Source organism: Sminthopsis crassicaudata, chromosome 4, assembly GCF_048593235.1.
Source record: "Sminthopsis crassicaudata isolate SCR6 chromosome 4, ASM4859323v1, whole genome shotgun sequence".
Classification (NCBI taxonomy): Eukaryota; Metazoa; Chordata; class Mammalia; order Dasyuromorphia; family Dasyuridae; genus Sminthopsis; species Sminthopsis crassicaudata.
In genome coordinates this window covers 150,772,752-150,785,258 of record NC_133620.1, presented here as the reverse complement: position 1 = coordinate 150,785,258, position 12,507 = coordinate 150,772,752, and the positions used below count along the sequence as shown (strand labels likewise).

The window sequence follows — 12,507 nt, the reverse complement described above, 5'->3', positions numbered from 1 at the left end:
TGATTGTATTCATACTATCCTACCATATTTAGTGTTTCTTTCATGCATGTAACACACACATTCAATAATATGCTTTCATTTCAACTAAAATCAATACAATAAATATTAAGTACCAACTCTGGAGATACAAAAGCCAAATAGTCTCTACCATTAAGTGGCTTATCTCCCATTTAGGGGCTATAAAAATAGAGTATTAAGTAAATACAAATAATTAGAGGAGTTCAAGGTTGTTAAAGACCAGCGGGATCAAGGAAAACTACTTAAAATTGGTGACACCTGAGTAAAGGGATTGGGAGAGGCAGAGATAAGGAGGTGTATGTTGCAATCATGGGCCATAGCCTGCAAATTTATGGGAAAAGAAGATAGCATATTAATGGATGTATCCATAAAGATTTCAACACTGACATTATATGTGTGCATGTATGTGTGTATGAAAGTCAGACAGGACAGGACAGGATAAGATAGGGAGGGTAGAGTAGGGTAAGGTAGTTTAGGATAAATAAAGTAGGTAGGACAGGATAGGGTAAGGGTAAGGTAGGGTGGGATAGTGTAAGAGCAAGGATACAAGTCAGGATGTTAGCCTTGGTCAGGTAAAGTTGTAGAAGGGTTCTGAGGAATGGAAAAGAAGATTAAGTCATTCAGTACTACTGGTTTCAATTTTCACAATGTAGGCAATGAAGTAATTTTAAAAAAGAAAATAGGTCAAAAGTAGAATTAATACAATTAGAGGAAAAGAAATAAAATTTTATCTATGAGAAAATGTTTTGCAGTCTTTTTTGAAATATCTAAGAAAGCAAATTTGTAAAAATTCTACCAACTACTTTTAGCAGTAACCAAGTGTCATAAAATTTATTTACAGATCAGAGGAAATTAAAATAGCATTAATAAAACTATGTCATAATTATGCATTCCTTAAAAAGTTGTTTGGGAAAGAAATAATCATATTTAAAAGAAGAAATTTAGTTTTGTGATAGTCTCTGAATGTTAATGAATGAGGTCACTTTTTGAAACTAAGGAAATAATGTTCCAAAGGATACATTTATTTCAGAATAATTCCACTAAAGAAGTTAGACCCTATCTCTTGGCCTTGCCCTTCAAATGGTCTGGAGAAACACTGCAACTCTGTCTTTCTTTATTAGGATAGCATCACTATTCTATCCCAAGTATTCTCATATAAAGTTATCTACTTGTAAACTCAATGCTCTTGATTATGTGCTGACTTAATAACATTTGCTTGCACTTTAAGAGGTTTGATCCTTGAACAGTGTTTTGAAAAATAATAATAATTCAACCCTCCCTTTTTTTTTAGTATTTTAAATTAATCTTTTTAGATGTAGTTCTTCATCCAATGCTGCAACCTTCCACCAAGGTTAAGTATCAGTTGTCATTAAAGGCTCCATTAAATATTGATGCTGTATTTTCTCCTTGAAGATAACAATTATGAATCACTCTTTGGGTATGCTCCCTGAGTTGTGTTTCTAGTAGCAATAAAATATTTACAATCAATAACACTGTCACTGATTTCTCTAAGTAACTAGTGGTATGCATTTGTTAGAGAGCTAGCTGATATTAAGAATCCATTTATGGTCATGAGAAGGAATGTTAGGAACATCCCATGAGGGAATCAAACCTGTCACTTGGGTTTCATTAGGGTTATGTTCAAATTCTTAGTTTCTCAGACAGTACATTTTATGCACTTTTGTGCATGTAATTTCAGCATTTTAAATTGGGTTTGGGTTTTTTTTTGTTTTTTTTTTTTTAAACCCTGTAGTAACTATATATCACAGTGCCAAAAGAACAGAAATTATTTTGAAGAGTCATCAAGATCAAGGATGTAATTGTTAAGGCAAATATAATCCACTTTACATTCCAGAACTTTAAAACATTCTCAAACATTACTGAGGCAAGATTTTTTTTTTAATTAATAATTTTTTTATTATATATATATATATTTTATAATATTATCCCTTGTATTCATTTTTCCAAATTATCCCCCCCTCCCTTTATTCCCTCCCCCCGATGACAGGCAATCCCATACATTTTACATGTGTTACAATATAGTCTAGATACAATACATGTGTATGAATATCATTTTCTTGTTGCACAATAAACTTTAGATTCCGAAGGTACATGTAACCTGGGCAGACAGATATTAGTGCTAACAATTTACATTCACTTCCCAGTGTTTCTTCTCTGGGTGTAGCTACCTCTGTCCATCATTGATCAACTGGAAGTGAGTTGGTTTTTCTTTATGTTGAAGATTTCCACTTCCATCAGAATACATCCTCATACAGTATTGTTGTTGAAGTGTACAGTGATCTTCTGGTTCTGCTCATTTCACTCAGCATCAGTTGATTTAAGTCTCTCCAAGCCTCTTTGTATTCCTCCTGCTGGTCATTTCTTACCGAGCAATAATATTCCATAACCTTCATATACCATAATTTACCCAACCATTCTCCAACTGATGGACATCCATTCATCTTCAGTTTCTAGCTACTACAAAAAGAGCTGCCACAAACATTTTGGCACATATATGTCTCTTTCCGCTCTTTAGTGTTTCTTTGGGATATAAGCCCAGTAGTAGCACTGCTGGGTCAAAGGGTATGCACAGTTTGATAACTTTTTGGGCATAATTCCAGATTGCTCTCCAGAATGGCTGGATTCTTTCGCAACTCCACCAGCAATGTATTAGTGTCCCAGTTTCCCCACATCCCCTCCAACATTCATCATTATTTGTTCCTGTCATCTTAGCCAATCTGACAGGTGTGTAGTGGTATCTCAGAGTTGTCTTAATTTGCATTTCTCTGATCAATAGTGATTTGGAACACTCTTTCATGTGAGTGGATATAGTTTCAATTTCTTCCTCTGAGAATTGTCTGTTCATATCCTTTGACCATTTATCAATTGGAGAATGGTTCGGTTTCTTATAAATTAGGGTCAGTTCTCTATATATTTTGGAAATGAGACCTTTGTCAGAACCTTTGTTTTTAAAAATATTTTCCCAATTTGTTACTTCCCTTCTAATCTTGTTTGCATTAGTATTATTTGTACAGAAACTTTTTAGTTTGATGTAATCAAAATCTTCTATTTTGTGATCAATAATGATCTCTAGTTCTCCTCTGGTCATAAATTCCTTCCTCCTCCACAAGTCTGAGAGGTAGATTATCCTCTGTTCCTCTAATCTATTTATTATCTCCCTCTTTAGAGGCAAGATTTTTTAATCAAAAATTAAACTATAAAACATTTGATGCTTATAGCAAAGTCAGAGGATCACAGGCATTATATCTTGAAAAGAATTCTAGCTTGTCAGGCACAATGTCTACCTTTCATGAAGATGTAAGGTATTCTCCTTCTGAGATATACACATAAAAGTAAGTATTCTGTTTTCCCAAAAATGTATATAAAAATATGTTAAAGAATATTTTAGGGGGACCTAAAAAAGAAACTGTTAATTTACCTAAAGACCAAGGAACTAAGAAAATTGAGGAAACTGTTACAGTGGTCTATTGGCATGTGTTTCTTACCCAAGAGAGTCACTAATTAAGCATACCATAAATGCACAGAATGGATACATGAATTCCAAATCTTCATTTTTTTTAGGGTGCCTTTTTTTGTTATATCTGACTTTTCTTGATCCTGTGTACCATATTATCCATGGTTTTATTGTTTGTTTATTTTAGCAAAGATACTGGTGTGGTTTTACATTTTCTTCTCTAGCAGCCAGAGGTTAAGGGAAGTGCCTAGAGTCACATGTCTGACTCCAGGCCCATGGCTTTAACCGCTGTGTCACCTGGCTACCTCTTCTGAATAGAGATAGCTCAAAACTATATGTAGTAATAACAGTTCACAGTGAAATTACACCTTAAAATTTACAGACCCCATTATATTTCCTTTGATCCTTATAATAAAAATGTTTAATTTTAAAAAGTTTAGCATAGTAAAGTATCCTCAGAGCCAAAAAGACCTTGGTTACCTCTGACACATTCTGGCTATGTTACTTAACCTCTCAGTGATCCAGGCAGCTGTTTCAGACAATAGGTTGCAGAGAAGCTTTTGTTAATAATTATAGTTTCCTTATCTGGGAATTCTTAAACCAATGGAATTACAGGTCTAGTTCCCATTGCTAACTTTACAACACTGGGAAGTAGGTTGCTATTATCTTCCCCTTTTTATTGATGAGGAAACTGAGGCTTATCAAATTTATTAAATTTCTGCTTAGGGACATAGAGAAAATGTCTAAGGCAACATTCTATCTACCATACCATGTTCCTTCAAATAATGACAACATACATAGATTTATATAGCATTTTAAAGTTTGCAAATCCTCATTTGATTCTCAGAACAACTTTGTGAGGTAGATATTTTTACATGCATATGAGGAAAACTGAATAGTCAGAAAATTTATGACTTCTCTTTAGTCCTATGAAATATTCAATGATAGGGACAGGATTTGAAGCCAACTCTTCATGACTTCCACATCCAGCATTCTATTCACTATCCTCCTGTTCATGCTTCTATTTTAAAACTAAGTTCTCAGGATTCAAGAACTGGAATTAAAAAACAAAACAAAACATGGGAAACACAGCTCTAATCACCTGTGTATGCTGATTTGTCAAATGTTTATTATTAGCAATAATCTCAGAAGCAGGAGGGCTCACAGGTACTGTAAGGAGCTAAGCAGAAATGTGAAATATATATAGAACATGTGAGTTTACCCATGAATACATATTAAAGTCAGAATGATTCTCTACAATAACTATATTAAGAAAAGGATAAGATAAGTGGGAGTTTCCTTTCTTACCTGGTCATCCTTATATCAGGTTAACACATTTAACAACTAGGAGGGGGTATGGTTTATATAATGTGGGCAGACTGAAACTTTTCTTTCTTTCTTTCTTTTTTTTTTTTTAATAGCTTTTCATTGATATAACATCTGCATGAGTTACAGGGGCAAAAAAAAGTAGTTTGGGGATACATACATACATATACATACATACATATATATAAGTATGAGACAAAGTTTCTTTTTTCTCCCACAAAGTTTCTTATGCTACTCTTACAAGAGTAAGGGGAAAATGGAACTATGTAATATGTAATGATAAGCAAATTAATACATTCAGAAGTGATTCAATGGTTCAGGCAAAGAGCAATTATTAATGATTCAATGTCCACCTTGGAAGGAGTCCTTAGAATATTTGTGGGCAGAGGGAATGAAGTAAATGGAGAAGAGAATGAAGATTTGAGTCAAGGAATAGATCATAGAATAAATCCAGGAAGGGGCTGAAGAGATGGAATCAGAGATACAGGTGGAAGGATTAGTTTTCACAAGGAGAAAAGCCACCTCTTCCTTTGAGACAAACAAAAAGGATGAAAAATAGAAGGATGAGTTGAAGACACAGGTATGGAAGATAGTAATTAAAGAATCTCTCTATATATATGGTTATGTTTTTTTCCATATTAATATTTTTCCTATTAATATAATTTTACTATAGCTTAATTACAAAGTTTCTAAAAGCCTTTTTTTTTTTTTTTTACAAAATTGAATTTCTATATTTTATTCATCTCAATGTTCCAGAGTTAGAACTTTTAAGATTAATATACACCAAGCACTTAGACTTTTTATTTATTGTTCCAGGTTTCACCGCCCCTAATGAAATGCAAGACTATTGTGAATCAATCATTTGCTGATAATCTTTGGGGAAAGCACTGTTTCCTGAAGACTTGAGATTGCACTGGAATTTGAATGTGTGTGTGTGTTGCAACTTAACCTGTGATAAAGAAAGTGGCCCTTGGTTTTATTGGAGAAAAACTCCTCCCCTTTTACTGGAGAGCTCTGATACAGGGCAAAGGAAAAAAGAGGACACAGTGATCCTTTTTGTCCAGCAAGTGTTGATGGTAAGAGATACTCTTCTTCAGCCATGACCAGCTCACATGGCTAAACAGACTTTTAATCATTAGAATTTTTACCAAGAAAGATGAACAGAAGACAATCATGGGCTTCCCTTTTTAAGGAATACAGAGTTTTATGGTAATCAAGAAAAATGTGGAGTGGGATTATGAAACACTGGGAATCAAGGAAAAGGAAAGGAAAAAAAATAAGTATTTCAACTTAGTAACAGAAATCAGACAAACTAAAGATAAAAATGTATTTTTTGCCATAGAAATTTGCTGGGTAAGAATGCTTACCCAGGAAGGATTTACAAATATGACTACCTAATGATTCAGATCTGTACCAGGAAGACTGTTCAAATTTCGTCAATACTTTAGAAATACACCAGTAGTTTTAATTTATTTGGTGCCGTGAACCCAGTTGCCAGGAACAAGTCTGAGTGTTTTCATACATATTTTTCATAAATTCAAGAGGCTTGCACAGACTCTAACAAGCATGCTTAAAGAAATGATGTTGCATGCTTAAGTAGCAAAACTAAACATGCTTTACATATTTTTATACTCTTACTCAATGTACCTTCCATGGTTTTAGAATTACAAGAGCGCGAATAAAGCAAGAAATAATGTGATTCTATAGGACTGCAGCAAGTTTAGAAACAAAGTGTCTGACCTTTCTCTCAAGCTACTAAGCTCATAAGTGAAAGAATCCTAAATATGAAGAAAAACAATTGACAATCATGATATTTTAATTTTTAACCCAAAGTCAAAACTCATTTGCATTACAGATGTCCTGTCTGTAATTAGTTTCAAACAAGAAATTATCAGGACTATGTTTTTTATTTATTTATTTTTATTAGTTTAAATGCTGTGTTATTTTTGATCTTTGAAATGCTGCTACAAAGAAAAATGTGTGGATTACTAAGTACTCAGCAAGAGACTTTAAAACCTTACATAAAACCTGTTACAATATGTATAAAATTACCTAGTCTCATTTAATAATTTATGAAATGTATCTCAGTATAGTATTGAAATATAGTATTGAAAATGATCAGTAAGACTGGAGATTGGGGAGGAAAGGAATCTGATTTTCTTATGTTGGTCAAAGGGTAAGGTCAGTATTGTTTACACTAAGGTCTCCTCTATTGTCTTACTTGCCAATACTTCCTATTAAGTATGTATATCATATGACTTCTCTGCTCCCAAATACCTGTAATCATAAAGAGAGTTTTTAATTCCTTTGTTTAAAATCATCTTTAAATGTGTGTAAATACTGTAATATGTTTAATAGTAATTTGTATTTCCCTTTTATTTTTTTTTTTCTAATACATAAAGTATATTGACAAGGCCCTGGTGGGATTTTATCTCTTCCCTCAGATCTTGACCTGGATTTTCCTGAGTACCCTTAGTTCATAATTTTGAAGATTTTAATTTTATATTTCAAAAGCAAGCATGAAATCTGGTAGCTAAATTAAGATACTACCATTTATTGATATTTTCAAGAACAGATAACTGGAGAGTTTGGGGATAATTTTTATAAAATATATTTAAGCATCAGCTAGCTCTTTTTATTTAAAGTAGGCTACACAGACATTTGCTCATGCTCTAAATTGATATGGCTATATCAGTTGACTGAAGTTAGAGTCTTCTGTCAAAGTCCCGTAAAACATTCAGAACTTCTTAGTTTTATAGCAGGAACAACAAATATTATTTTGTAGCCAATAAAAGTTAACATCCCTGTTTCATCCCTTGGTGTAATGAATTAATAACAAAATCAATCCATATTGTGAAGCATTATCATTTTATAAGTATTAAAAGATAAGTTTCATTGAGGAAATGGTGAAAACATGATCCTTCTGCATGTGCAAGTGCTTTTGACTTAGTTGTATCAATTTCTATAGCAATTTCTAAAAAGCCATAGAAATTCTGAACTAAGATGTGGCAACAACATAACATGTTATTTTTTCAACTTTAAAAAAAAATACCAAAGAATATATTAACACTTTTATATTTAAACTTTGCAACCTTTAAAAAAATAACTATGACTACCAATGATCAAGCCCCATTGTAAATAATGAAAGACAGATGTTTATACCAACTTTTCACATAGGAATCATATCATGGAATGTTCATTGTTTGACTGATTAAAAAAAAAAAAAAACCAACCTCTTCCTTGTTAATAAATAGGGTATGTTATTTAGTTTTTTTCTGTTCTACATTGAAATGCACACAGATTAGGAGAAAAACTAGTCATCTGAGTAAATTATATATTATGTATCACTATGTGCATTGGCTTATATAAAATGCATATAGTATTTAATTCTAATGACGGGAATGGAAGAAAAATTGAAGGATTGAAAAATTCACCAATTTAGCTCTTAATCTGATATTTATGTGACTAGAACTTCTGATCATTTTTACTAGGACTTCATGCTAAAAGTCAAAAGAGGAAACAGTAAGTTATAAGAGCCTGAGTCCTCATCTAAAACCCCTAGAAAAAAACTTTTCTATTTAAAATTATTGTATGACTTATAGATCTCCACAGATTTCTTGGCAAGTCTACATAATTACTAAATGGATCAGAGGGCCAGGACTGGGAAGACCAGAGAGTATTGAACATTTCTTTTAAATTGTATAAAAGCTGAACACGGTATACAGTTATCCTATTTAAGAGAGTGCTCAGCCAAACCTAAATTTCTAACAAAGTGATCAGCAATTAATAAAACAAATAAAATAAATTACATCAAATGGATCCAGTTTTAACCAATTCTGAGATTTTATCAATAATTTTAAAAAGTCATTCCGGAATTATTAGCTGTAAATGTTTGGTTCAATTACATGACAGCATACTTAATCTGATTCTTTCTGAAAAGTTCATATGTCAGATCATTTCATGTGTGATAATTTTTAATCAGAAATCTAAGATATCACATAAGGAATACTGATTTTTTGTTGTTGTTGTTTCTTATATTTACATCTGAAGTAAATCTGGTCCTAATTTACTAAATTCTATGAAATGGCTTGAGGTATAATTTGGATTTATTAAATGTTTGCTTATGTGAAATTACAAATGATATTTATAAGAAATATAACATAAAATCCCCCATCAAGAAAGAGAAATATTTTAGCAACTCAGATATTTCAAGTGAAAAAAAATTATCAAGCATCTGTTTAACTATCAGGATTAAATTTCTACTTTTGTTATCCTTTTGTTTTTTTGACTGAACAAACAAAAGCATTTATTAAATACATACTATGTGCCAAGCACTGTACTAAGTATGTTAATATCCATTGTAATAAGAAAAACACATTAATCTCAGCATTAGTTTCAATTTGACTATAAATGAGTATGTTGTAAGAAAACATCAGAAGCACTGAATAGATAATAAAAATCACTAAATACTATAAATAAAAAGCAAACTCCCTAAAGAGTTAAGGCTCATAAACTTCCAGTTAATTCAGCACTGCATCAGCACTTTTTGTAATAGTGGCTTATAATGAAAATGTAAGCATTAACACTGCATTTTCTATTGTATTGCCACAGTATTATATAAAGTGTTAATAGTCATTGTTCTTGTCTTTTATGGAATTAGATTATATAGCTGCCAGAAATTAGCATTATCCTACTTTCTGCAGGATAAAAAAAGAAAACATTATTTCCCAGCTATAGAGGTATGTCCATATTTATTAAAATGGTAGCTTTCTCTTTCCGTGTTTTCATTCTTGAAAACCCATTTAAATATCTGAAAAGTTAGTGTTCTTCTATTGATGGCAGTCTCAAATTTGGCACAGTTCCAAATCTTGTGCCTAAGCAATTATATGACAACTAAATTGAGGTCTAATCCTACTGATTAAACTGCCCACTTTTGGAAAATGAATCCATTCTTTTAGAACATTAGGGCATCTATTGGGTACTAAGGAATAACTTAGGTTGCAATAAACTTTTTCAGTTGTGTCCTGGTGTCCACTTCAAGCCAAGACATTCCACTATGACAATTCCTAAAAAGAAACTAAGAGTTTTTATTTTAGTATACTATTTCCTTCTTCAAAACAACTCTCATTTTTTAAAAGGCTTTTGGGGGGTGTGGGTATGGGAAATAATTTCAATTCATATGGGATTTAATGGATCATAAGTTTCATTTTATTCATTGCCTTGAATGTAGGGCCAAAATTTCTAGTCTGCCTATATATTACTCTTTCAAGAGTAGGAGACAAACATCCTCCCCTCCATTCCCAAAATAGCCACTGTTGTTCCTTCCATTCTTGTAGTGTTCCTTCTTTGAGTCTCAAAGGTTTTTCAGTTCTTAGAGTTCCCATCACCTCTTCCCTGCCAAATAGAAATTTATCTAGTGAGATAGTATGTAAATGTAGGGTTGAGAAATAATTCTGTATTAAAATAAGCTTTATTTGTAATTCTTTAATGAGAATTTCTGGGCACCTTACTGAGAGGGAGGCCCTAAGGAATTATCAAAAGCTAGTTTTAGTGCCAAATACTAATTTCCCCTACTTCAAAATTGTGTTTTAATTGATCAGGCTGCCTGACAGTTTTCCTGGTGTTGTTGATTTGTCTAACTAAAACAAAAATGGGGTTAAGATGGAGAGAAAGAGGATAACATTCCACTTGTAGAGAAAGAAACTGCAGTCTATTAATTTATCATCATATTTGATTAAGCAAACTTCAACCCATGGGTTCAAAACCTACCACTGAAACTATTGGACAAGTCTGTGAAGAAGGCCATTGTAAGAAAAACCACATGGTTCAGTTTTCCTAATAAGATTTGTAAATATTGTATTACGTAGGAATTGTGGATTAACCATGCACTGAACACATTGTTAATTTATCTTAGGTGACAGATATACATGAAAATCATGCCAAGTTTTATATAGGTAAGACATTAAAATTTATTTTATAAATAATACTGAAATATGTCCATTCTATTTGCTACTGCTTTTTTTAGTAGTGGCTTAATGTTAACAGTATTTTAAGACTGTCAAGAAACTTGTTTCATCAAAGACAGAAATGAATTTAGTAATGTAGTCATCCTTTTTTTTTTTTTTTTTTTTAATCAAAATGCAAATGTTAAATGTTTAGACAGAGAACTATTTGGATAAAGAGTGACTGTTGTGAACTTTTAGATGGTGCTTATGAATTCTTATCTTTCCAAATAGAAAGTGGTATTTTTTTTTTTTTTAGAAGAAAATAAAAGGAGTATATAAGACAAAATACCACTCTATCCTCAGGTCATTTTTATGGTATGTTTAAAGCCAATGGTTGTTCCACTTGCCAGTTTTTTTCCCCTATACTACAAGGTTATTATAGTTGACAGTATTGGTTACAGTAAAGTTATATCAGTATGGTTAAAGGTAAGATTATATAATTATTACATTGCTTTGAGAAGCTTCACAATTAAAAGTGACCCATGATAGATTAGTTAGCATTTTAAAAATTCTAATTTACCCAAGGTAATATATATGTCAACTAAAATCAAGGCAGCAATTTTTGTTATACTTTTCATTTGTTAATATTTTATTCCATAATCTAGGATTTTCCATCTCCAAATTACTATGCATGAATTTCACCAGACTTAGTACTTGGTAAAGCCTAGAACTTGTCAGTCATTTATTTGCTTTTTCAGAGTATATCCAATGTAACAGAAATGTTAAAACAAAAAAATATATACTTTTTGTTATTGTAAATTTTGGCTATAGTGACAAGAATGGCGAGCTGTGATCAATATCCAATGGACTGATGGTAGATTTCCAGTGAGTGATATGATGCTGTATATTACACAGGAGTGATACCTGTGAATGTAAATAACTAGTGAAAATGACAGTTTCTTTTTGGTTCTTGTTATGTACTGTACTATAATATGTGTGTGATATATACACACATATATATATATGTATACATATTCCACTGTTGTAATCTGAAAAAAGAATATGCATTATCTTTTTTATACAGTACCTGTGTTTGTGTTTATTATTTAAAAAGCAAAAATGTTTTATCTAGTTGTATAATATTTTAGGATATTTCGCTGTGCACAATTCCAAGTGCCTTAGAACATTGTGTAGCTTTCTTAATTATATATATATAGATATATATCTATATACATATATTAAAATACACATATATGTACAAATGAGAAATTTTACCTCAATAAAACAGTTGGGAAAATCCCCACTGAGTTTCCATAGTGTTTAAGTTACCTGAGGTAAGAACTCAGAAGGCTTATACTGATATTTCAAGATAATACAGGGATGTTACTCAACTTTCTGGAAAGTCTGAGCATATATATCTGTTGTGATGATTTTATTCTTAAAAATTACTGTCCAATGAATAACTATTAATGTTAATCAAGCATATTTTAAGATTTTAAATTTTAATTTTGTGTTTAAATATTGATTTCAAATTCTTAGTTACACCAGCCATCATGCAAATATCTATAAAAGCAGCTCCTTGCTCTCCAGAATTTATAAAACAATGAAGCAAAAGTAATTTAATACAATCTCATTTTTAATAACTTTAAAATTTCACTTTGGTATTTTTGTTGTAAATCACTAGAATGTGTGAGAGGACGATTCTGGGTTTGTTTTGTCCAGTACAAGATTTGTTTTTGGAAT

The 12,507-nt window shown here is 31.7% G+C and overlaps 1 protein-coding gene across 7 annotated transcripts in view; it reads left to right on the top strand.

Moving 5' to 3' along the window:
* PHACTR2 (phosphatase and actin regulator 2) overlaps positions 1 to 7,232 on the top strand; it is a 326,455-nt gene extending 319,223 nt beyond the window's left edge. For all 7 annotated transcript variants that reach the window (XM_074309635.1, XM_074309630.1, XM_074309631.1 and 4 more), the window contains one exon: positions 5,636 to 7,232. In XM_074309635.1, the coding sequence (XP_074165736.1) occupies positions 5,636 to 5,651 (16 nt within the window). In that variant the 3' untranslated portion in view covers positions 5,652 to 7,232. The remainder of the gene's footprint in view (positions 1 to 5,635) is intronic.
* The last annotated feature ends 5,275 nt before the right edge of the window (positions 7,233 to 12,507 follow it).